At 38.4% G+C, this 26780-nt stretch overlaps 1 protein-coding gene across 9 annotated transcripts in view; it reads right to left on the reverse strand.

Annotated features, from left to right (window-relative positions):
- Positions 1-26780, reverse strand: part of KIAA0753 (KIAA0753 ortholog) — a 57297-nt gene that overhangs the window by 22248 nt on the left and 8269 nt on the right. For all 9 annotated transcript variants that reach the window (XR_012060290.1, XR_004188437.2, XM_072940650.1 and 6 more), the window contains exons 3-10: positions 20754-21378; positions 18177-18283; positions 16903-16965; positions 16284-16499; positions 13311-13521; positions 4098-4330; positions 2588-2754; positions 918-1034 (exon numbers count right to left, since the gene is read on the reverse strand). Coding sequence is in view for 7 of the 9 variants with exons in the window: in XM_072940650.1 (XP_072796751.1) it covers positions 918-1034; positions 2588-2754; positions 4098-4330; positions 13311-13521; positions 16284-16499; positions 16903-16965; positions 18177-18283; positions 20754-21378 (1739 nt within the window). In the remaining 2 variants the exon portion in view is untranslated. The remainder of the gene's footprint in view (positions 1-917; positions 1035-2587; positions 2755-4097; positions 4331-13310; positions 13522-16283; positions 16500-16902; positions 16966-18176; positions 18284-20753; positions 21379-26780) is intronic.

A 26780-nucleotide genomic window follows, 5' to 3' on the forward strand; every position in this document is an offset into this window, starting at 1 on the left:
CGTGCTGGTAAAGCTCCCCAGGTAACGCTCCATGTAGAAAGACATTTAGCCACAAAAGCACACCTAGTTGGTGTGCAGAGTAACAAAAAGACTGCCCACGAATATTCTCAAGAAAACTAGCCATCACTGCAATTAGGGCTTCTTGCTCAGCTGTGAAGCAAACCTGCTGCTGTATCTTCCTGCTCAAAGAAATGGGCTCCCAGGAGAGCTCTAAAGCAGAGCGAAGTCAAATAAAAACAGAGGAAATGCTTCGGCACAACTTCATTGTGTGCGGAAGGGCTTTGACACTTTCAGTGTCAGATACGGGAACAGTATCAAATTACCTAGCGGTCCACTTTCACTCTGGCCTTCCCATGACTGCAAGAACAATATCAGCCAAATGAATGCAGAGCAACCTGTTTTCACTGCCCTCTTGCCATGGAACGGCCTCACCTCATCACCGCTATTTACAGCCTGTTCTTCAAGTCCTGGTTGCTTTTCCATCCCCCTCCACGAAGCCCAGGCCTCTGCAGAGGTGTCCTGTCCCCCTCCCGAACTCTCTCAGCTTTTACCCCTCAGCTCACAGGGGACATACCACATTCTGTCCTAAATTATAGCTAGCGATGTGTCCTCCTGCCTGACTGTAAATAAGCAGAGGCTGGGATTCTGTCCTTTCGCCCCCTTTTTAAAGGTCTCCGCAGATCTCACAGCTGCACCATATACAGAACAAGCAACTGGCAGACAACTGACACACACACAATTTTTGAATGAATTAAATAAAAGAGGGGTTGACTGTCTAAGCTGCATAATTTGACAGAGAAGTTTAGTAATCTCCATTTTAAATAGCCAACTTTATACATAGGAAGACGAGCTCACTTGAGAATCCATGTGAATGGGGCCCTTTACGTTTCAAAGATTTGACAAATTCCAGCACAAACCTCGCGACTTCGTGCTCAACGGCACCTCTCAACTGACTCTCCTGAGTCTCTTCTTGCTGGAGAGACTGTTCTTTAGTGGCGTCTTTGGGGCTAGATTTCACCTTTAGCCAGGCAGCACTGCAAAAAATAGAACACTCTGCCTTTGTAATCATTCACTTCACATCCAATGACTCATCAAAAGGTGCCGGCTCAGAGAAGACAAGAGCGTTAAACCGACGGTGAGCCACAGGATGGGGCTCTAAACTGGAAGCTGAATGGGAAGCAGGGTGAGACCTGCCAGGGTTCAGGCTCAGCGTCAAGGAGAGAAGTCCTCTTTTGCTTTATGGAAGCAATCGCTATTTCAAATGAAAAAACAATTGTCAGTTGCAGCGTAATAGGTGAACTTCAATAAAACCCTGTTATAATACAGAGATTTGGGTCACTAATTACACTGCAGGTCACATAGCAACTCTGCACCTTTATAAGGCCTGCTACAGCACTTTGAGCCCAGACGCGTATCCCCTCCCCTCCCTCACCCGCCACACATACACTCTAGAAGATGGCAGTTGTGTATTCAGTTTGCAATAGAAACTCCAACCAACTGATGTTTTTACGAGCTTACCAAGTGAATTCATGTCTCTATACTAATATATTACATAAAATATAGAATTTAGAGCAGAGAAATAAAAGCAAAATGGAAGACAGATTATGAAATCAGAAGACCTGATTTTAGTCCCAGCTCTGCTGTATAAGCAAGACACGCGATTCTCCAGACCCTGTTTCTTCCACTTTAAAGTAAGTACAACCATCCATTCAGAATCATACAGAGTCTTAAGGGGGCTTGATCCCACCAGGCTCCTCACCTTGTCCCCTGCTGGCCTCTTAAGAACTGGACCCTTCGAGTCACCAATCTTCTCACTCACTCTCCTCCCCACATTACTGCTTTCTGCTCCTTTCCTTTTAGTGTCCAACCTCCAGGTCCTTTCCATTGTGTTTTCAAGAACTACTGTCCCCTGGCACAAAGTTCTCTTCACTTTTAACCAACTCCCCAAAGACTGTTTCCGCCTCACTGGACTCTGAGGCCCCTGCAGGGCAGTCCCTTCTCCCTAGCTCCATGACAGTGGGTCCTCAACTCCATGAGCTATGAGTGAGGGTGACAAGGCAGTAATGTCAGCACACTCCTAACTGGCCCCTCAGTCAGGACAGCGTCTATGAGATTTGCATGGTTTTATAATTCATCATTATCTTGACTTAGAATTGAAATTATTTTTAGATATTAATTCATTCAGCAAAGATCTACTGAATGCCCGTAAATCTTAGTAGTGCGCCAGGCACTGTGCTAGGCACTGAACATTCAGATACAATGAAGGAACACTTCCTGGCCTCAAGTAACTAGAATCTACTGGGTGAAGAGACAAGTCAAAGGAAGCCCATGATCCTCCATACAGCGAACATGTCCACAGGGCATCGGGGTGACCCGTGGGAGGTCACCCTACCCACAGTCAAGTGGGGAAAAGAGCCAACAGGCTTCTAGACAAAAATGTCTCATGTATTACTCATCCAAATAAGCTTTTCTTCTTAACGGGAACAAAGGCTGCTGCTTTATTTGCTCTAAGCAATGGGCCACCTTTGATCTGTGAAGGAAAAATAAAATTACATACCCAGATGGTTCCTTGAATTTTTTTACGTACCATTTAGGAGATGCTGGTGGGGATGTGGGGTTCGGAGGTATCCAAGGAGCCCTATGATCTTTCATAGGCTGCTGGTTCATTTTTAATCTGGATGAGACTGTTGTCTGTTGCAACCTGCTTTTGCTGTGAGCTTGGGCTGGTCTATTTTTTTCAGCTTTGTGGAGTCCCTGTAAGAGATAAATATGAATTATAAAGCCAAATGGATACCAGAGAAACCAGTTTTAACTCTGGCTTACTGACGCTTCAAATGTCCCTACGCTATTCATGCAGCCACTCAGCAAAAACCTTAGTGCAAAGTACTGTGGTAGAAGTCTGGGGAGGTTATAAACTACCCCGAAACAGCCCTGGCTGTAGGGAGGGGGTAGGAGGGATAAAATTGGAATCCCTGGCTTTGCCATGCTTATTTATATTTTTATATATATTCATATATATATATATATATATATACACACACACACATTTTATATATATATATATATATATACACACACACACATTTTATATATATATATGTATTCCTAATTAAACAAAAGAGGTAAACTGTAAAACATTCTTGGTTAAAATGCTTAACATCTCTGAGTCTTAGGTTTCTCATCTGTAAAATGGGAGACAATGTCTTCATGAGTTTCTAGACAATTAAAAGGGCTGATGTAGCAGGATGATGAAGGCAGAAAGGCACACGCCATCTGAATAGAAGAACTAATTTAAAACGTTCCAGAGGAGGCTGTCTTGGAGAAGAGCACCAAGCTGAATTCTCACAGCTCAATCCTGGCTTCCCAATGACCTCCCTTAAGAGTTTGTTTGGAGAGGAATGAAGATTTGATCTTAATCCATGATCTATCAGTAAGTGGTGATAATTGCTAAGTATCCTTCTTCTGGGGTCATCTGACAATATGCAGGTCTGCTACAGAAGCCTCTGGGCAACACCACCAACGGGAGTGGGAGTAACTACGTTACGGGGATTTAGACTAGGAGGTGGTCATCTGGTCAGCTCTCCACTGGTAGGGCTTTAAGTGAAATTTTAGATAGAAGCTTAAAATATGATGTACTTTCAAGGCAGCTAGCTCCCGAAGCCCTATCAGAAAGTACTCACCCTGCCTTTCAATAATAAGTGATTATTATTCATCAATATTTATCTTCAGCAGGAACCAAATCTTAATCCCCTCAAATTTCACACTTTCAAAGCAGAAGCAGAAAAAAACCCAAAATTTTAAAATAGCCTGCCCAATTAAAATTTTGGTATCAAATTAGTTAGGATCTTACCAAGCCAGGGCAAGAGAGAAGGTCCTGTCTTAGTAACAATATTAAAATTTGTTATTTTTGTTCAAAAAAAAAAGAAAACCGACTTGGAGCTAAGCTAAATCAGCTTAGTTTTGATAGTTGGACTCAAGGGCTCTGGCATGCAAATGCCCGAGAACTCAAATCCCAGCTCCACTGCTCACCAGCCTGTGTGACCTTGGACAATGTCAGAGTAATACAAATGGACCAAAAGAAAGGCGTGATTTCATACTTGCTGTAGTCTGGTCGGTGCCAGAGTATCTTTCTTCCTAAAAGGCGCATTCTCAGTCATAAGCTTCTTTTTCACCGCTCTTGTTTTTGCCAGGGCTAATGCCTCTCCTTTGAAGCTTGCATTTTGGTCTACAACAGACGGCGCTTCTTCCGGAAGGATATCCGCATCTAATACATCAAGCTCATCCTCCAACCTCTGGGTCACTGTAAGCTCCGTATCAGGTTGATACTTATCTGTATGGAGATTTCAGAAGGACAAACTGAGGGAAATGCTATTTGAATCAAATGAGAATGATTATCTCGAGACAGATAAGCTCACAATACCCTGTTAAAAACTGAGGTGTTTTGCTACCAGAGTTGCTCCTGATCCTGTGACCCCGACTGCAGCTCTACAAGCAGAACCCAAAGTGCCATGGCTGACTCCCTGGATCTCACCTCCCACAGTTACTCGTTCATCAGGTCCCTGGGATCCTCATCCTTCAGTTATCTCTTGCACTTATCTCTGGTCTTCCTGCCCTTCTGCCACTACCCAAGGTCAGGCCTGCAATATCCTGTGACTGTAATAATAGCTTCTCCTAATTGACCCCTTCCTTATCTTCCAGCACACCTTCTCTTGGTTATCATTTTTTTTATAAGATGTAAATATTTAAATGTCACTTCTCAAAACCTTCAGTGGCTCCTAATTTGATACAGAATAAAGTCTTAACTCCATATATGACATTCAACCTGTAATGGGAGAGAAAATAAAACTGTCTTTATTTGAAGATGAGATGTTTTCTGTACAGAAAAAAATCTGAGAATCTACAGATAAGCAATTAGAGTTAATAAAAACAGAGTTCAGCAAGGTTTTCAAATAAAAGAAGAATATATAAAAATATCATTCCCACGTATCAAAGTAACTAAATAGAGAAAATGTAAGAGGTAAAAAAATTCCCATTAACATTAGCAAATAAAACAATAAGGCACTTAGGAAGAAATCGAACAAAAGATGTTTAAGACCTTTATAGAAAAAATTCAAAGGTATTTTTAAAGGCCCTGAAAGAAAATTTGGATCAATTGTTTTCACTAATGAAAATAAACACTGTAAAGATGTCAGTTCTCCCCAAAGTGATCTATAATTTCAAATGCAAATTCAATTAAAATCAAAACAAATTTCTTGGTGGATTTAAACATGCTGATGCTAAAATGCTTATGAAGTGTAAGACAGCCCAAATAATTCTGAGGAACGACAATAAAGTGGGGAGTGGGGTGGAGGTGGGAGTTGATTCTCCCAGAGATAAAGTGTTCATGATAAAGCGGTAATAATTAAGGCAGCGTGGGAGTGACGCAGGAGCAGGCGGGGAACCAACGAAGCAGGACGGGTGAGACAAAGGCAGTACGACAAATCAGTGAGAATGAACTGGACTGTTCGATAAACCATGCCGAAACTATCAGTACCCGTAGGTAACGCAGTAAAGCAGGAGCCCTGCCTCACACTGAACACTTAAATCCGAAATGGCATAAAGACCCGGACGTGAAAAGAAAACTTTAAAACTTGTAGATAAAAATATAGAAGAATATGATTATGACATCAGGGCAGAAAAGGCTTTCTTAAAGTCAAATATGTTAACATATTTAAATTTAATTACACAAACTACAGCTTCCTTTTGACAAAAAGACACCATAAAGTCGCAGACAAGCCAGAGTCTGGAAGTAGATCTCTATAATGCATATAATTAACATAGGATTAGTATCCAGAATACACAAAGAACACCTATGAGTCTAAAAAAAAAAAAAATCCAATAGAGAAACAGGCAAAGGATAGAAAATGGCAATTTAGAGAGAAAATCTGAACTGTCAATAAGAACATGAAAAGATGATTACCAGTAATCAGAAAAATTCAAATTAAAACAATGAGGTACCATTTCACATCCATCAGATTCGGGGGAAATTTTTAATGTGACCATACCAAGTATAAATTGGGATGCAGAAAAAAAAGTACTCTCACAAGCTACTAGTGCAGGAGTAAACTGGCGAGCTCCCTGAAGATTCGCCCATTCTGCTGTCCAGCACGCTCACTCCTGGTACATACTCAGCCTAGAGGAAGCTTCATGTGTGTACCTGGGAAGATGTGATGAGCATGGATATTCACTTCATCACTGTTTGTAAAAGCAAAAACATGGAAACAACCCAAATGTCCATCAGTAAGAACTGAGAATAAACTGTGGTAATATTCATACAAGGGAAACCTATACAGTGATTACATTACTAAATTAGAGTTCATGCATCAATATGTACAAGTTTTACAAACATAAGGGGGGAGCAAACTGCAGAATGATGCATCTGCAAGACATTAACATGAAATGCACAGCATTTGAAACAATACTTTATATTGTCTATGGACAGATAGGTAAGCGGTACAAGTGTAAAATCAGGGCAGGGTTACATTATAATAATAAGAGTAACAGCTGTGAGGGAGGGAGGGCTATAGAATGGGGAGAGAAATACAAAAGGGACTTCAGGTACAACTGTTATATTTTATTTCTAAGAAAAAAATTCTGAAGCAAATAAAGCAAAAATGTTAAAAATTTGTTAAATCTGGGTAGTGGATATACAAGTATTTATTATTTTCATCCTTTTCTATATTATTTAAATATTTCATAATAAAAGGAAAACTGAATTTGGACGACTTTAACAGCAGTAGGACAAGGGCCAGACTCCCCTTGTATCATATTTCTAATCTGGTACTTTTCAAAGCCATGGAAGTTACACAGTAAGGATATATTAATTGGAAGGAAAGAATGCTCAGACTAAATTCTCAGTCTATAATTTATTTATTAACCCCCAAGTTTACATATAGCAAGGCAACGCTGACCTCTAGGTCCTGATGCCTTTTCAGTTATGATTTGCATAAATCAACATGCAAATGTAGTGTAAGTTTCAAGGCCAGCTGAGTTTGAGGACATGGCTGGGAGTGGGGAGGGAACCACCATTCTTACATCTGATGAGTTATACTAATGCAACCATTTCAAGAACATTTCAGAAGCCGCTAAAGAAATGCACAAGCCAACAATTACATAAATCACAAGATCAAATCAGGCTCACACATATGTCCCAACTGAAAAGGGCAAAGAGGTGTCTTCCATGCAAGTGGCTCTCTATGACTTTTAGGGGTGGGAGATGGGAAAGAGGAGACCTTAGGAGGTCAGAATGCAGGAATTAGGTAGAATGCAGAAAATGCAACCTTCTGAAATCCAGATCATAAAGACAAGAAAAACACAAATAAAATAAATAAAGAGGGCTACCACAACCTTCCCCATGAGCAACTATATTAAATTTGCAAAGTGGCTAATGATAATCACACCCTAGTTTGTAATGATGATGATAACAATGATTTCATCATCATCTCTTACATCTGTACGCTTTTTCTGTTTCTGACATAATTCACATTCACATTTGAGGCTCACCATGACCCACAGAGCAGGCAGGGCAATGATTACTACAATTTTTCAGATGAGGAAATAACAGTTAAGGGTTTTACTCAAGGTCACAAGGAACAAGGACAGCAAGCAGCAAAGTCACATCTTTCGACTCTCAGTTCAGGGCTGGGCCCATTCAGTCTGCCCCGTCAGCAACTGTGGAGATGTTCCACAGAGACACATTATCCAGACAACTGGAGCTTACTGACTTCTTTACGAATTATCTAATTTACTACTCACAACAACTCAGTGAGTCACAGAGGACAAGGACTGCAGGCGGACCTGGGAGACACTGCAGGTTTGGTTCCACCACAATAAAGCAAATATCACAATAAAGCAAGCCATACACATTTTTTTTGTTTCCCAGGGCATATAAAGTTATGCTTGCACCATACTGTATGTAGTCCATTAACGGTACAAAAGCATTATGTCTAAAAAAACAATGTATAGGCCTTAATTTAGAAATAATTTATCAGTAAAAAATGCTAACCATCATCTGACAATGCAGGGTTGCCACAAACTTTCAATTGGTAAAACCCACAGTAACTGCAAAGCACAATCAAGTGAAGCATAATAAAGTCAGGTATGCCTGTGTTATCCCCAGTCACAGGTGAAAAACTTAAGGTTCAGAGAGATGAAGTCATCAAACCAGGATCACAAACTGGCAGAGCTGGGACTAGAGGTCAGGTCTTTCCGGCCCACGTTTTCTACAGGATGGTGTGCCTTCCTGCTTTCCCACATCTGTGCCTGTGGCGAGTTTTGCACAGCAGGTCTCCCAACTCCTCTCTCTGAAGCTGGTCCTCACCTTTCACCACTCAGCTCTCGTCTTCTAACATACGTCTCTGCACGCAGCCCTAGAAAATTCTCCACATTTCCTCCACAGTATCATAAATGAGCCCCCCAACACCCAGAACGCGTTACTGTGATTTGCAGCTCAGAAGCCTCTTCCTGTTCTGTTACACTTCTTCGCAGAGCCGCTCACTTAAGTGCCTAACTATGTGCCAGCCCCTGGGCTACCACCAAGGACATAAGGGCAAAGAGACATCACAGTTGTCCTGAGGGAAATCCCAGGACAGTAAATATCTAACAGTAACTGAGTAAGTTAGATTGTGCTGCATTCATGATGGAAGCGCTGCACTAAGCTATGGAGGTTCCACAGAATCAGCAGAAAATTGAGAAATAAATCAGATGAAAACCGGACTAATATATAACTTTCAAATCAGTAGAGGAAACAAAATGAAACAAGAAACATTTGATTAACATAGTAAATTACAACAAAGAAAAAAGTGACAAATGAAAAACAAAATAAGGTAGAAAGAAGTTCAAATGTGTTATTAATCTCAGTAAATGTAAGTAGGTTAAATACAGAACTGTACAACAGGGATAAAAATACCAATTATTTGCAAGGAACATTCTTAAAACAGCGAAGTAAGGGATGGAAAATGTTATTCTAGGCAAATGCCTAACAAATTTGGTAGATGAAACAATATTAATATCAAACAAAACAGACTCCAAAGTGAACAACATTAAAAAGACAGAGACATTTAAAAATAACACTTAAAATCCACCAAAAAAGGTTTATCAGTAAGGAACTCATGCATCTAATAGCACAACTTCAAAATGTATAAAACAAAAATGAATAGAAATACAATGAGAAATTTTAAAAGTCTCAAGTATCACAAGAGACTTTAACATACCTTTATACCAATCACCTACAGATCAAGCAAATAAAACCAGAAAACTATAGAAGAAAAAGAACATAAGGAATAAAGATTGGAAAGGAGGAAATAAACCAGTGGTTATATTTAAGATGATATGACTGTATACACTGCAAAACAAATAATCTGCAGATAAATTATTAGAAAAAATTAGCTTAGCAAGGTTGCTAGATACAAGATTAATACACAAAATCAACTACATGACTATACATCCACAATATACATTAGAAATCAAATTTTAAAAAGACATCATTTACCAGAGCACTGAAAATATCAATACCAAGGAATAAACTTAATTAGAGAGAGCAAAACCATAAACACACACACTATAAATTACTGAGAGTATTTAAAGACACCCTAAATAAATGGAATGACATACCCTGTTCATGGATTGGGAAATTCAATACTGTAAAGATACCAATTCCTCATCAGAATTCTAATAGGTTGTTTGTTGTTGGGATGGGAGATGGTGAAAAGCAACAAATTCTGATCCTAAAATTTTTATGGAAATACCAAAGGTCAATATTAGCCAAGACATTCTGGAAGAACAGATAGCAAAAGCTGTTCTACTAGATACTCAGACTTAGAATAATTAAGATACTGTGCACTAGCATAAGAACCAACAATCAAACAATAAGTTTACACTGTATAGAACAGGGAACTATATTCAGTATCTTGTAACTCATGGTGAAAAAGAATATGAAAATGAATATATGTATGTTCATGTATGACTGAACCATTATGCTATACACCAGAAATTGACATAATACTGTAAACTGACTATACTTCAATAAATATATATATATATATATTTTTTAAAGAACCAACAATTAGATCAATGGATGAGAACAGAGGACTCAGAAATTGACCCACATCTATGTGGACACAATTTACGACAGAAGTGGCACTGTAAACCACTGTAGAACAAGTAATGCTAGTTCATCTGGATATCCATGGGAAGAAAATGAAACTTTTCTAGGAAATAACATTTAAAAAAGTCTTCTTAACTTTGGCATAGGGATAAGCTTCTTAAATAGGATCCAAAAACAAACCCAAAAACAACTATACAGGAAGAGACTGCTACACCGGACTACAGTGAAATTAAGAATTCTGTTCATCAAAAGATACCACTGCAACATTTAAAAGCTAACCACATCTTATTTCTAAGAGGATACTTATGACACAGGTAACTGAGAATGGGTCCATGTGCAGAATACTCCCGCAAAGAACTCCTACAAATCAATAAAAAAAAAGAATAAAGAGAAAGAAAGAGAAAAAAGAGTAGAAAACAAGAAGGTGAAAGAGAGAGAGAAAGTCAGGGAGGGAGCAGTGGGCAAGAGACCTAACTGGCACATCACAAAAGAAGACATGAAAATGGCCCATAAACACATGAAAAAGGACTCACCATTAATCATCCAGAAAATGTAAACTAAAACCACAATGACAGCCTTCCGCACCAACCAGGTGCCTAAAATTTAAAAAACTAATAACTAGTGCTGGCAAGGATGCATAGCAACTGTTGTCATATACTCTTGGTTGGAGTATAAAAGGATAAAATGACTTTGAAAAAAATCTTATTAGAGTTGAACAAATACATACCCTAATGACCTATCAATTATACTCCTGGGAATATGTCCAACAGAAACACCCACATACATGTACCAAGAGACATTTACAAAAAACAATCACAGTAGTTTCCCTTATAATCACCCAAAACTGGAAAAACACCCAAAGATGAAAACAATGGGACAGATAAATAAATGGCTAATAGTAATACAATGGAATATAGCAATGAACAGAAACAAATCACAGCAACACAAACACAGCAGATGAACCTCACAAAGTGTAAAGTGGAAGAAGCCAGTCACAAGAAAACACCTACTGTATGATTCTATTTTTATAAAGTTCCAAATCAGGCAAACCCAAAGTACAGCATTAAAGACCAGAATGGTAGTTAACACATGGGAAGAAGCATGGGAGAGAGACTGTGAGAAGAGAGAACAGAGGGCCTTCTTAGTGCTTGTAATGTTCTGTGTCTTGGCTTGCATAGTGGTCACGCATAAAAGTCTGTTTTCTGATAACTGAGCTGCAAATTTATATTCGTGTACTTTTCTATCTGTACATTCCACTTCTATTAAAAAAAAAAGGAAAACTAGTTTACTGGATTTGTCCACACTCTTCAATATAAATGGTACAATAAAAAATTCAATATTAAAATCTTAAAACTACTTTAAAACACTATCAATGCATATGTCAGCTTAAGAAAAAAAAAAGAGGAAAAGAAAATCTCTTAGTAAAACAGAATAGAAGAAAATTTCCTTAACTTCATATGTAGATTTGCCAAAAATCAGCAGTCAGCAAAACATAAAAAAACAGCATTTTCTTTAAACTGGGAAGGGGGAGTTGCAGGGAGAGCTGATATCCACCACTACAGCTATTATTCAATATTATCCTGAACTAAAATCCATTTAATAAAGCAAAAAGAGAAAAAAAGAAAGGTATAAAGGTTGCAAAAAGAGAGGTAAAACTTTACTTATATGTAGGTGAGCTCATCTATCTGTTAATCCAAAATTAACAAAATCTCATCATTTCATCAAATCTGAAATATCAAGTATAAGACATATACATATTTTATGCACCACTGGGAAAGTTTAAAATATCATCAGCTAATTATGAGATCTCATCAATCTAAGAATGCATCCCAATTTCAGAAATGTTCAAATGTATACCTTAGAACAATAAATACAAAAGCAATGTACAAATCCAGCAGTTCTCATGTAAGTAGCAATAACCAATCCCAAAATGTAACTTAAAAAAAAATTCCGTTCAGAATAGCAATAAAAACTATAAAATATAGAACCTGGAAATAAACCTAATAAGGAATTTATGAATTCTTATGTATTCCTATGTCAGGAATCCTGATATGAAAAAATTCTAAAATTTAACTAAAAAGATTGAAAAGAAGCATAAATAAATTGATAAGATAATTTCACATTGTAAAGATGTCATTTCTCCCCTAATTAAACTATGAACTCAACGTAATACCCATCAAAATCCCAACAGCATTTTTTGTGGAGTTTGACAAGCTCATTCTAAATTCCTCTTAAGATAAAGCAATCACCATCAGCAAAATTTTGAAAAATAAGAACAAAGAGGGAAGAATTGCCTCATAAAATATTAAAATATGTAGGAAAGAATGGTTTTGCCTAGAAAATAAAAATTCTCTGTGCAAGAAAAGATATAAACAAAATTCAAAAGTAAGTGTCTAAGAGAAAATATTCACAATATATGTAAACTAGAAGAGGATTAAGATCCAAAATGTATAAAGAACTAGTATACATCCATAAGCAAAAGAAAGAACCCAGCGTGGAGCCGGTAAAGGATATGAACAGACAAATCACAGAAGAGGAAATAAACAAGGCTAAGGAACACATAAAAGAATAACCTTCCTCACTAGGAATCAGGAAAATGCAATATAAAACTAAGATGCCATTTTTCACTGACAGCCTAGAAAATTTTTTATATTTCACTATATAAAGTACTTGGCAAGGATGTGGGGAAATACATACTGATGGTCACTGCTAGTCAAAACATAATTGTATGCTCATTTTCAAGGGCAAGTTGGCAGTATTTGTTTAAATGTGCAATTCCACTTATTGGAATAAGAATTTATTTATTACCTATGTAAAAAAATACATATATATCGAACAAATGTCTGCGTGTGCTTATGTATATATCTATCATTAAACTGTAAATAAACAAATTAAAAAAAAAAAGTAGAGTTCTAACTTCCAGCTTGGTTAGCCCAAACATGATGATGCAGGAAAAGGGAAATGACTTTTCCCCACCCTTCTCTATAGAAAAATACTCCAGCCTCTAGCCTAAGGAAGCATCTTGGTTGCTATTCACTTATCATAGTTCAAGTGCACCTCCTGTGGACTAGGTTTTAAATCCTGACTTTTCCCTCAGTGCAGTAACTGTTACAGTCCACACAATTTTAAACAAATTATCTTGCAATAAACACTGTAGGACACATACCAGCAAGAAGCTTCTTTGCCACTGAAGGTCGTCCTGTTTCCTGGGGAAGTACCTCCTTTGCTATGAAGGGCCTCCTCTCACTCTTCGGAGATGTACTTTGCCATCTCTCTAAGGCCCTTTGGCTACTGATAGGAAATCTGCTCTGAACTTCACTGAAACATTTCTTTGCCTTTTTTGGTGACAGTTTCTTTTCCAGGAGGGATTCCAAAGCCTGCCATAAAACAGTCAATCATTCTCTTAGTTTATCTCACAAAAGTCGGACTTTTAATCACAAAACTAAAAATGAGGAGAGAAATGTGTTATCAAATGACTATCTCTAATGGTTAATGAAATGTAACTTAATTTTAAAACCTGATTATTTAGGACATCCAATTAATAAAAGAAATTCTGCATGTCTTTTTTCATGTTTAGCTCATAAAACCAATAGCAAAAAAAAAAAAAAAAAAAAAGGAGAGAGAATATGACTACTTTTAAAGGCATCCAAATCCTAAAAGTAAGGGTCATCATTTAAGAAACCATATTAGCAGGGTGGTAAAGAGGGTGGGAAGGGATAAATTGGGAATTCAAAATTTGCACCTTTTGGGGAATGATGGAAATGTTAGTTATCTTGATTGTGGTGGTGGTTCATAGGTGTATACATCTATCAAAATGCATCAAATTGTACATCTGAAATATATGCAGTTTACTGTACAGGAATCATACTATGATAAAGGTGTTAAAAAATTTCCCACAGTCTTTAGAATATAACCCTATATGCTATATAACCATTTTAATTCTCAACGAAAACTTCATAAACTCAATCTTTTAAGTGGTCACACTAACTATTAATTGTGTACTGTTTAATATACATTTTCATAAACTTAAAGAAACTTAGCATGTCCAGTGGCTTTGGTCACTCATCTACCACAATGACAGGGACCTGTGCCCTGGCCTTTCTAAGAGAGGCACGCCCTCTACCGAGTAACCACTCACTCATCACCAGGCAGCAAGGGCCCATTCTCCTCTGGTCGGCACATGCTAAGGACAACTGAACATAGCCAGGGACACTGAGTTCAGATGACAGTAAGGCAATAAAGAAACACTAAGCTGTAGGATGGTGCGGTACACATTGACAAGAAAGAAGATACTTCTTGCACTACTGAATATTTTCAAATGTAGGGGAGATAAACATTATGTTTAAGAAACATTAAGGAACTCTTGCTCAAAATTTGGGAAAGGGACTTCGGCTCTTGAGCCTTTCTAGGATTATCAAGACTTGTCTGCTAAATGAAATCATTTGGTCAATAAATGTTTCTTATAGATAAGTTTAAAAAGCATCACATGTCCATCAATAGGCAACTGGATAAAGAAGTTGTAGTATATTTATACGATGGAATACTACTCAGTGATAAAAAAGAATAAAAATGCCATTTGCAGCAACACTGGATGGACCTGGAGATAGTCATTCTAAGTAAAGTAAGCCAGAAAGGAAAGAAAAATACCATATGATATTATTCATATGTGGAATCTAAAAAAGAAAAAAAAAGAAAAGAAAAGAAAAAAGAGGACACTAATGAACTCATTTACACAACAGAAACAAACTCATAGACATAATAAACAATTTTATGGTTACCAGGGGAAATGGGGTGGGAAGGGATAAATTTGGAAGTCTGAGATTTGCAAAGGTTAAACACTATATACAAAAATAGATAAAAAAACAAATTTCTTCTGTATAGCACAGGGACTATAACTATATTCAATATCTTGTAATAACCTTTAATGAAAAAGAATATGAAAATGAATATACGTGTATATATATGCATGACTGGGACATGATCCTGTACACCAGAAATGGACACAATACAACTAATACTTCAATAAAATTAAAAAAAAAACAAAGAACAACAAAAATTTTAAAATAAATAGCTAGCTAGCTAGCTAGCATCACATAACTTGATATGCTATCCAAAGGTCTCCATTTGACAATAACATTTCTGATAGTTTTACATACACAAATGTAACCAATGTAAATCACAAACACATTTGCTGGGTGATGAACCTGTAAAGGTAGAAGAAGGGGCCCTGAAGACTCCGAGAGCTAGCTGATGGCAGAACTGGCCTGTCACTTAGTCCAGAATCCTCCCCACCAGGCACCCTTCCCCTACAGCTAGCAGCTTGCTACATCACACTAACACGGAGGTCGTCTTTTTACTTATGGATGAAAACGTGTGGTGGAGTGGAAATAACAGTGGCATGGAAGTCAGAAGATAGGCATTTGATTCCCAGCTCTCAAAAGAAGTAACTGTGTCATCTCTTTGACCTTTGCCTTTTTTTTTTTTCCAATCTGTAAAAGAGTAGTCACACAACCTACTGCAAATTCTAGCAGTGCAGTAAGGATGAAATGGTAGCACTCTGCACCCTTCAGAGAACTGTAAAGATTTAAGGACACAATGCTTTTGCTGTCTTTGTCACCAGTAAAAACTACGGACACTATCCATTCCTGACTAGTACACACCGGCTGTGATTTCCAGAAGTCTCCAGCCATATCACGAGACTTTGGGCTCTGCTTCCATATATTTTTGTGTTTCTTCATTTCAAAAATCTATCTAGATTACACACTGATAATTTAATCTAAGCACTAATCTAAACAGTGCTTTACTGTCTTCCTTTTATATGCTAATATATTCTTTATTAAATAGCATGATCATGGAATGGAACATTCTGTTAAATTAATGGACCTAGTTAAGAGTTGTTACATGTTCTAGACTCAAGTCACCAATTCTCAAAAAAGTGAAATACAGTATTATAGACTAGACTGTAAAAACAGTAAGATTAAAGTGAAGTGTTTGTTTTGCCCTCTGCAAAGCCTGTATTTACTAGGTACCAGCCTTGTCTTATATTCTCCACGAATCTCAACGAGATTAGGCAATGGTAAACATTCTTCCCTGCTCAGAAACAATGCACTTTAAACAAAAACTGGGGTCAATTTCATACCTCAATTTGTTGCAGGATATCTATAACCACATCTGGAACAGAAGAGTCAGCCTCCAGCTTGGCGGAACAGAGTGAAAGCTGGCGAATAAGACTGCCCAGTTCCCTGCACCGAGTAGGAACTGGGTGTTCCCCTCGGTCAGTAAACTGAGTGACAAACATCTGTAAGGCCCGGATGGCTCCTCGATGGGCAGCTGCCAGCCTGGACGCTGCCCATGACTGGCAATAAATGAGACACGAGAGTTATTTCAATACTCAGAACTTCTAAACAATAACTCAGCCCTTAAGAACATTTACAGTCAATCTTCTTTCTATGCAAGAACAATTTCTATTGTGAAAACTTTCCAGTAAAGGGAATTGTAAAGTTTAAGAGTTTCTAATGACAAAGTCTTTTCCCTCCTATGCTCAGTTTCTTATACCAGCACCAACAACAAAAATCTATTTTCAGAACCTGTTTCTCAGCAGGTAACCCCAAATTCAGAACATTTAAGGTGCTCACTCCCCAACAGGTTTCTACAAGCACTAAAAATAGTATTAGTGCAGAGAACCCATACACAATACTAACAAAACACTGAAAACATAGTTTGTAAACAGTATTAATCATAATTAAATTGCATCATACCTTCTTAGTGTGTTTAATTTTATGCGGACTCAGTTTATCCAATTCTTCCTGGATTTCTTTAACCTGTTTTGTAAAGGGGGGAAAAATGAAAACTTCGTACCTTTCCACTGATTTTTTTTGTAGACAAGGATACATCTTGTCTGGTTCAAATATAACCATTATTAATTCAAGTCACTTGCAAATGAGACAAGGCTCTTCATTCATGCACCCAAAAAGAGTTTTTGTTTTCCAGTTCAAGATGGTGACTAGTGCACAGGGCTCACCTTCCATCCCTTGGTCCCCACTGTAATGGGAATTTAACATGAAGGAGTGAAGGTGGAGGCAACTCTGGAAAGGCAGGAGGGCCAGATCAGGGGGTCTTCATAGCCGTGCTAAAGAATTTAGCTTTCACTCTCTGAGTTACAGAGAGCCACTGAAATCTTTAAGCAGTAAGGCCTGACAGGGTAAGATTCGTGTTTCAGAACAATCTCACTGGCAGCAATACAGATTAAGGACCAAAATAGAACCCCAAAACAATACAGAACAAAATCTAACACAGGGCTTACCTTTTAAATCAAAGAGTCCAGTTTTGGGTGCAAGCAGTAAGGCCAATACATGATCTCAGTGACCAGAAATGAGTTCAAGGCTTGCTAATGAGTAAGGCACTGAAGTTAAAACTAATAGTTAAAGAAATCTATCCACAATGTAAAGAATGTAAATGCCTGTTTGTCAGTCACTAAATGTGTCGTAAAAGACAAAACACATTCCTCATTCTTTACTATTTAGTAAAGACAATCAAATTCTTCATTATCTACTGAACTTCTGCTACAAAATAAACATGAGACAGATGGGAAACTAACACGGTCCCTTTTCTTTAAGACTATAGGGTGCATTAGTGGGGACCAAGGGTTTCAGAGTAACCGATCCACTTAAATTTGTCTGCAAAAATATGTGCTGGAAAAGCATTTTTTTTTCTGGGGAAAGGACACACAGTTTTTAATAGATTCTCAATAGTCTATGAACCAACCCCAAAAGTAAAAACAAACAAACAAGCAAACCCCACTATTTAAGGATTTTGGCCATATACACACAACACACAAACACACATAAAGGCAGAGGATGAAAAAAAAAAAGAATTCTTTGTCCACGTGTTCAGGAAATTTAGCCTCACAAACATATTAGAATTCGTATAGGACACTCTGGTGCTGATACTCCTGAGACAAAAGGAAAATGGAAATTCCCTGAGAAGGCAATACTCAGGGCAGGACGCCCCGTCCCTCCCTGCGTTCCCGCACCTGCTGCTGGAGGACGTAGAGCATTCGGGCAGAACGAACAGCTTGCTCCTGCCTCCTGACCCGGATCCTCTGCTCTTCATCTGGATCCAAAGCTTCTTGCATGCGATCTGAAAATATTTTTTCCCAGAAGTGGATTATAAACCATATAGAAAACTTATAAAAACTTCAATTACTCAAAGAGATGATACGGTTGAGGAGCTCAAGTTTTATTAAGAAAAAGAAAAATGAGGTTGTTGTAACAAAAAATTTCTGTTTTCATCAGCCAAGAAACTAGGAACGAGGGAGTGGGCCTGTGTCCTGACTCAGAGATGGAAGAGACATGGACACTTTAACTAGATCAAGCTCCCCTCCAGGCAGGAATTCCCTGAACCAGATCCCGCTGGACAGCTGACTCCACTGTTACGCATCTCTTACTATTTTTAAATTCTTTATATTGAGCCTAAATAGGTAATGTTTTCTATGTTTTAAAAAGCCATTTATTGGCCTATTTTTCTGTTTAGGAAGATTTCTTTTATATTCTCCTTTCTTGAACCTAAAAGAGAAACCTTTTCTCCTACATGCTAAGATAGCAGTTGCTAAAATGCTTAGTGTCCAAAGTCTTCACATTTTTGTCAGGAAGCACACCCTTGTACACACTGGTGCTCCGCATTTTCAAAAGATTCACTCAAAGAAATTGCTTCTGGAAGACTGCCTGAGGGATTTGCAGCCTATCGACTCCTTCTAGTCAGCGGTTTTAAAAGATGTTCATACAAAACAACTTCTTATGCGAAACTCCAATATACAAGTCAGATAAAAGAAGTATTTTATCAGTAAAAGTGTATTTTATAATCTCAAATTTTAAGTACTTACTCACAAAAAATTAGACGTGAAAACAGTAAGGAAGGAAGCAAAAATCTGAAATCAGGAGTTGTAAATACAGGTGCAGTCTCCTAGGAGCCAAACTGGTTCTATTGCTTGCTCGGGCTGCACAGCGGGGAAAGCCCCAGATTCACATACTTACGTGACCACACACGGTAAGGGGCTCCTGTGGGGTTCTTAACTGCTCGCCGTGCAGGCGGCTCTAAGGCCACCAGTCTCCAGAGCAGCACGGAGGAGGCACCTCAGGGCTACTGAGCGGGCAGCTGCAGATCGGGCCATCGCAGACGTGACCAGCCCACAATGAGGTATGTGCAGAAATTCACAGTATGCACTGACAGGTTTTTATGGCAATTTACCACTGTCATGACATTTTTATTATAGTTTACAAAGTACTTTCTTGTGACAGGCAGAAAATGTAAACTAAAAACCAACAGAGCAAAAAACCACCCAACCAGTCCTTCCCACAGTTTGAGCAGCTCTGCCCCAAGGTCCCCAGTGTGAGGCTCCGCCCCCGGGGCAGCGGGCCTGGGGCTTTGCTCCCTGGGAGGCCAGGCCGCAGGCTGCCACCCAGGGATGTCAGGGAGCCATAATACTTCGTATTTTGATGTAGGAATGTTTTCAAATTGTTCTCGATATTACACAACATACTCTTTACAAAGACCCACCCGAGAAATTTCTTTCTGGCCTTAGACAATTTTTCCTTACACAATTGTTCTTTCTTTGTAAATTCTGCAATTAATCATTCTCCTCTTTAATTGACTGTGAGGAAGCTCAGAAACAAACTGCAACCCATTCCTAATAAATCTTGTTTTCCCTTTCCTTACTTTATCCTTTCCTTTATTTTTTCCTGTGCTAAAATATCCTCATCTATATATTTTTCCTCTATTTTGTTCAATCTGTTTTTGTAAGGCATCTTAAATTCCCTATGTAACATGCATACATGAACACATGCATATATTACTAGACTTTAAAATACAAAACATCATTACAGACTGTATTATCCTAGCCTAGTAGCTCCTTTTGATGCTGACTTCCTATTCCTTGCAGTCTGAAAGCTGGGCTTAAGTCTCCTATTTGTTAGCTAGGGTAACCCCAAATTTTCCACGTGGAACCAATCTTACTCTCCCCACGGAAATGCAAGGGCACATGGAATGCGGAAGAATTGTAGAGAACACTATACGATGATGATACACCTTCCTATCTACCCTGGGGTCTGATATTTGATACTAACATTTGTAATTCCCCTTGTCACGGCTGTGTACTCATCTTAACACTGCCAAAGTTAGAACTGGTTTTATCTACAATACACATATACTATGCTCTTTTCTGAACAAATTAAGAATAATTTTGCCAGAAAGATTTCTGATTAAGAAGCAAAACATTACAGGATCATTTGCACCCAGATGCCAGAAAACCTAAGGTTCAGACATCAGGGGCCACAGTTACTAGGCTGGGCCCTCAGTCGACTTACCAAGTGCAGCCTACAGAAAACCGGCTATTTCAGGTGCCTCTGCCGGAAAGAGGGGCTAGGGCAGGGCAAACTCTTCAGAAAAAAAGACACTGGTCAAACTCAAAGTCCACCTGTCTTGTCACGAATGCTCACTCTAGTGACAGAAGGAGAGACTGGAATGTGACAGGGGCAAGGGGTCCTGAAGGACTGTATTTGAATTGTACCCTCTCACGATATCTTTTCAAAGTCAGGAATACAATTTTTCTCACCTCTTTTAGTTACTTCTTCAATTTTACGGATACAACTGCTCAATTCTTTCTGGAGTTGCTGAACTTCCAGCAGGCTTCTGTGTTCGCACCGGCTTTTGTGGTCACCTATCCTGGCATGTGGCTGAAGTCCTGGATCGTGAGTGGGTGGCGAATTTGGCATGGCAAGATCTGACTGTCCTGGATGAGACGTGTACAGGTATACCTTGGCACCTGAGCTGGAAATTTCTACCTTGGACGGCTGGTGGCTGCCGTGATGGACTTCCCGACTCTCTGATTCCTTTCTTTCCACCCTATGGTCAGATATTTTATGCTTAGAGTGTCCACATTTCTGAGAGATTTGGGGCTGACTTCTGAGATGATGTTCTTTTATATGTTCTTCAAATTGTCTTCGTTTCACATCTCTTTTGGCTAGGTGGACAGCATAGCTAAGTCTCTCTTCTGATATGACAGAAAATGAAACAGAACTGCTTAGGTCAGGACCATCTCTAAAACCCAAATCTCCACAATGGTATGACTCATTGTATGAGTGCTTCAGTTTTTCAATTCTAATTCCATGTGGGCAAGAATAGCGGATTGCCAAGTTGCTTGAATGTGTAGGAACATTCTTATTAAACTGCAGCTGGTTCTTTAAAAAATAAATAAAAGTAAGCACACATTAGAAAAATAACATATTGCATAGTTGGTATATGTCTATAATCAAGTTTCTAAAATCTCACCTACACAATTAGCAGTGCTAAGAGGCATTTTCCTGCTGTACTGATAGAATCGGTCAATCTCATACACCCTTGAATGAATCACACACCTCTGGTTCTACCCTGCAATCACCCAGTCCCCAGTATTATCCTTCTGTTTACTAACAGTATACTGAAGGCCTCCTCACAAAGTCAACAAGGAAAGCTTCAAGTAGAACCAGTGAGTTCAACTGTCTGGTTATGGAATTCTGCCCTGTTTCAAAATGTCAGGTTCCAGCAAGTGATCAATACAGTTCATGAGTGCTCCTAAAAATTGCTCCACAGATGCACCACACAGAATCTAAACCATTGACAATACTGCTTCAAGTCTCCCTGAGATTTTTCATCTAGTGGTTGGACTTTCTATCCTGCACCTAAGTGCATCTTGCTCAGAGCAGCCCACTTATACCTTCTCATGCAAGCTTTTGACAGTTATAATGACAAAAGACACAAGTTTTATTGTTCACTTAACAAATATAGGCATGTTTCCATATTCCCACAGGTTTCATTATTTTTCACAGTTGCATTTTCTAAAATCCAATGAATGGCCTTTTCATGCTTAACCTAACTGTAACTTTCTTACTAAACATTTAGATTGTTCCAGCTTTTCCACTAATAGGAATATTACTTCAGTTAGTATCTCCATGCATTTAGTTTTTTTCTCTTTTAAAATTATTTCCTTAGGATAAATTATCTGTTCTGGGATTACTACATCAAAGGGAGCAAACAATTCTGTGGCTTTCGGCCTGTCAATGACAGGTAAACAGCCTTAGGAGACTTGTGCCTACAAATTCAGGGAGGCCTGTGCTGTGATGCTGTTCTTGGGGACGGCCTCCCCAACTCTCATGGCTTACACAATGAAGTATGGTTATATAATCACGTGTATGAAGAGTCAGCTTAAAATAAACCTATTGTGATATAACTTAAGGAGAGTATTTTGGGGGAAAAAAGTAGTTAAAAACCTCACTAGAGGTTATGAGAGAAAAAACACGGTTACCATCTGAAGGGTGCATGGAACTTATAGCCTTAATGGAGAAAGTCTTTCCTACCAGAGTAAAATTAACCTAAAATACTTGGGGGATTTGATACAAATATTAGGGGGAAAACGGGTGAATTCCTCCTTAACCTGAGTGTAGAGAAAGGTTTTCTAACTGTGACTCAAAATCCATATGTAATAAAAGTGATAAATTTTACAACATTACATAAAAATTTTTTAAACAAATTCTGGTTTTTGTGATTAAAAAACTCCATAAACAAAGTCAAAGAAGTGGAAAACTGGAGGAAAAATATCTGTAAATACAAAAGGCTCCTTATATATAAAGAAATCTTAAAAGCTGAGGTAAAAAAAGATCAAAACTCGGTAGAAAATGGTAAAAACACATAAACAATTAACAACAACCAAAAAAAATATAAACATGGCCCTTAAATATATGAAAAGTTGGTCAAGCTCATAAAAATACAAATTAAAAATACAGGGAGACAGCAACAGATTAGTAAAAATTAAAAGGTGTAACAACATATGCTGTCGTTGAGGCCGGGGGAAACAGGCCCTCTCACAGAGCACGGCCGGGAGCACGGCCCTCAGAGAGGGGCTCCGGTAACATCAAAAAAGCCACACACGCCTTTACCTTTGGCCCAGCAGTCTCACTTCTAGGAATTTATGCCGAAGGTACACCCCCAACCATACATATGCACAGGGTTACTCACTGCTGTCTTGTCTGTAATTGCAAAGTACTGAAACCAACCTAAATGCCCATGTAGGAGTGTGTCTCAAATGATCCTATGTCCACACAGAGGAGTACTATGAAGATGTAAAAAAGAATAAGGAAGATCTCTATGCATATCTCTAAGAACTCAGGTGGAAGGATTTCTCAGCAAAAAGAGCACAGTGCAAAAAAAGAATATCTGTAACCTTCTACCCTTCAAAAAAAGGGGAGAAATATTTCATGAGAAAATACACAAGCATCTGATCATTTGTGCAAAAAGAAACAAGGAAACAAAAATTAGAGACTAGCAAGATTAGGAATCACAGGGTGTGGGTAGGAACTGGCTGGAAAGGACAGAGGGAAACGGGGAGGGGATAACACTTCCATTTTGTACAGGCTTGTTTGGAACCATGTTAATGTTTCACATACACTAGAGAGATAGGAAGGAAGGGAGAGAAGAAGGGAGGGAAAGGATAAACAAAATTCATAAGGATGAAGGAAAACCCTAAATATGAATGCTAACAGAAACTAACGAACCAAACTCAATTTCGAATGAATAACATAACCACACTAAAAAAGTGAGGGTTTAGTTTTATATGAAAAAAATAAAGTGAACGAAGCCTGTTAAAAAAAAAAAGTGAGGGTTAAAAAAAAAATTAACCCACTTCACTTTTGAACAGAGCATTTGGACTAAATGCCCTCAGGCTAAAGACAAAAATTCTCTAAACAAATACCGAACTCTAATTTTACGCTTCTTTTTTCATGGAAGCCTGGATTGCAGTTCTCAGTTTTGTACATTCTAGGATCGAGCACAGAGGTATACAGACTGTGGATAACGAGGCAGGTTTCCCACTGCTGAATAAGGGAGTTACAGATGGGAAAAGGTGGATCAGAATTGGAGGCATTTGTGTGAACTCATGGGTTTCAGTATAGACAGATAGGCAGATAGACAGACAGAGAGGGAGGCGAGGAGAGAGTAGGGGTGGGAGGAGCAGAAGGATGGAGCAAGGGATCCAGATGTCAGTGCAGATCTGCATATGAATATGTACACAGGCCCACAGGGGTATACATCTGCTTTCCAGTTATGTCCCCTGAGAGGGCATATGGGACAAACACAGACATCCAAGAACCAACAAGCGAGCATATCCAGTACCCAGACACGGATTTCTAAATTCCATCCTCCATCAAAGGGATGAAGCCTCCTTCGACAAACGGCTAATTTTAGGGCTGGGACAGAGGGAAAGTATGCTGGGCCTAGAATATCTTTTTATACCTAAAGTGGTCAGAGATGGATGGTAACGTGCAAGGGACACTGGAATCAGGTTCAAGTGGCTCTCACTTCACTGGCCACATCAGAGACCATTTGAATACCACACTGAATTAAGTAAGACTCTGTGAGCCTGCTCTGATACAAATAAATAAGTCACCACTTGCCAACCGTCATAATAAAAAATTGATTCAAGCAAATCATCAATGAACGCTAAACTAGCAAATGAAGTTCAGGGAGTAAACTTTATTAACAGAGTCTCAAAGGCAGAGACTTTCAATGATAAAGGTAAAAGAGTAACTTCACAGTGGAAAACCTGGCAGACACCACCTTAATTAAATGATTACAGTTAACACTGTCAGTAACTGGACAAAATGATGCCAGGCACTGAGAAGAATTCAGCATTACTTCAGTGGTTTTCCCACCACAGGTGCATAACCTGAATGTAATTATGAGAAAATTTCACACAAACCAAAACTGAGAAGAAATCCTCAAATAATCAGCCTGTATTTTTCAAAAAATGTCAATGTCATGAAATACAGAGACATCGTTCAGATTAAAGGAAACTAAATAAACATGAAAACTAATGAAACTCATGATCTTGGGTTTTCTTTTGCTACAAAGGACATTACTGGAACAACTAACAAAATCTTTGTAAGGTCTGTAGATTACATGATAGCATTTTAATGTTAATTTCCAGATTTTGATCACTGTACTACGATTATATAAGAGAAATCCTTGTTTTTTAGGAAATACAAACACAAGTACTTATGGATAAAGGGGCATCACGTCTGGAACTTGCTCTTAGCCAATTTAGAAAATAATTGTGTGTGCGTGTGTGTGTGTGTGAGTGTATGTGCACAGCGAGCCAGAGAGAGGGGGATAAAAAAGGGAGGGAAAGAGAGAGGGAGTAAAAAGGTAATAAAGTACTAACATTTGGGGAATCTGGAAGAAGGGTATCCAGGAATTCTGTGTACTATTCTTGTACCTTTTCTGTCAGTCTGAAATTATGTTAAAATTAAAAAAAAAAATTTGAAACATTACTACATACACACCACCTATTCAACATAGTCTTGGAAGTCCTAGCCACAGCAATCAGGCAAGAGAGAGAAATAAAAGGGATCCAAATTGGAAAAGAAGAGGTAAAAGTGTCACTATATGCTGACAACTTGTTACTATATACAGAAAACCCTAAAAGGTCCACACAAAAACTACTAGACTAGAAGAATTCAGCAAGGTAGCAGGTTACAAGATTAATGTTCAAAACTCAGTTGCATTTCTTTACACTAACGAGGAATCAACAGAAAAAGAAAGTAAAGAAACAATCCTCTTTAAAATAGCACCCAAAGTAATAAAATACCTAGGAATAAATCTAACCAAGGAGGTGAAAGAACTATACATAGAAAACTATAAACCATTGATGAAGGAAATTAAAGAAGACTTTAAAAAATGGAAAGATATCCCATGCTCCTGGATTGGAAGAATCAATACTGTTAAAATGGTTCACACTGCCCAAGGCAATCTACAGATTTAATGCAATCCCTATCAAATTACCCAGGACATATTTCACAGAACTAGAACAAATCATAATAAAATTTATATGGAACCACAAAAGACCTAGAATTGCCAAAGCATTACTGAAGAAAAAGAAAGAGGCTGGAGGAATAACTCTCCTAGACTTCAGACAACACTACAGAGCTACAGTCATCAAGACAGCATGGTATTGGTACAAAAACAGACATATGGACCAATGGAACAGAATAGAGAGCCCAGAAATGAACCCACAAACTTTTGGTCAACTCATCTTCGACAGAGGAGGCAAGAATATACAATGGAATAAAGATAGCCACTTCAGCAAATGGTGTGGGGAAAACTGGACAGCAGCATGTAAAGCAATGAAGCTAGAACACTCCCTTACACCATACACAAAAATAAACTCAAAATGGATCAAAGACTTAAACATAAGGCAAGATACAATAAACCTCCTAGAAGAAAATATACGCAAAACATTATCTCACATACATCTCAAAAATGTTCTCCTAGGGCAGTCTACCCAAGCAATAGAAATAAAAGCAGGAATAAACAAATGGGACCTAATGAAACTTACAAGCTTCTGCACAGCAAAGGAAACCATAAGTAAAACAAAATGACAACCTACGGAATGCGAGAAAATTTTTGCAAACGATGAAACCAACAAAGGCTTTATCTCCAGAATATATAAACAGCTCATATGACATAATAAGAAAAAAACAAACCACCCAATCCAAAAATGGGCAGAAGATCTAAACAAGCAATTCTCCAAGAAGAAATGATCAATAGGCAC

This window comes from Vicugna pacos, chromosome 16, assembly GCF_048564905.1.
Source record: "Vicugna pacos chromosome 16, VicPac4, whole genome shotgun sequence".
NCBI lineage: Eukaryota > Metazoa > Chordata > Mammalia > Artiodactyla > Camelidae > Vicugna > Vicugna pacos.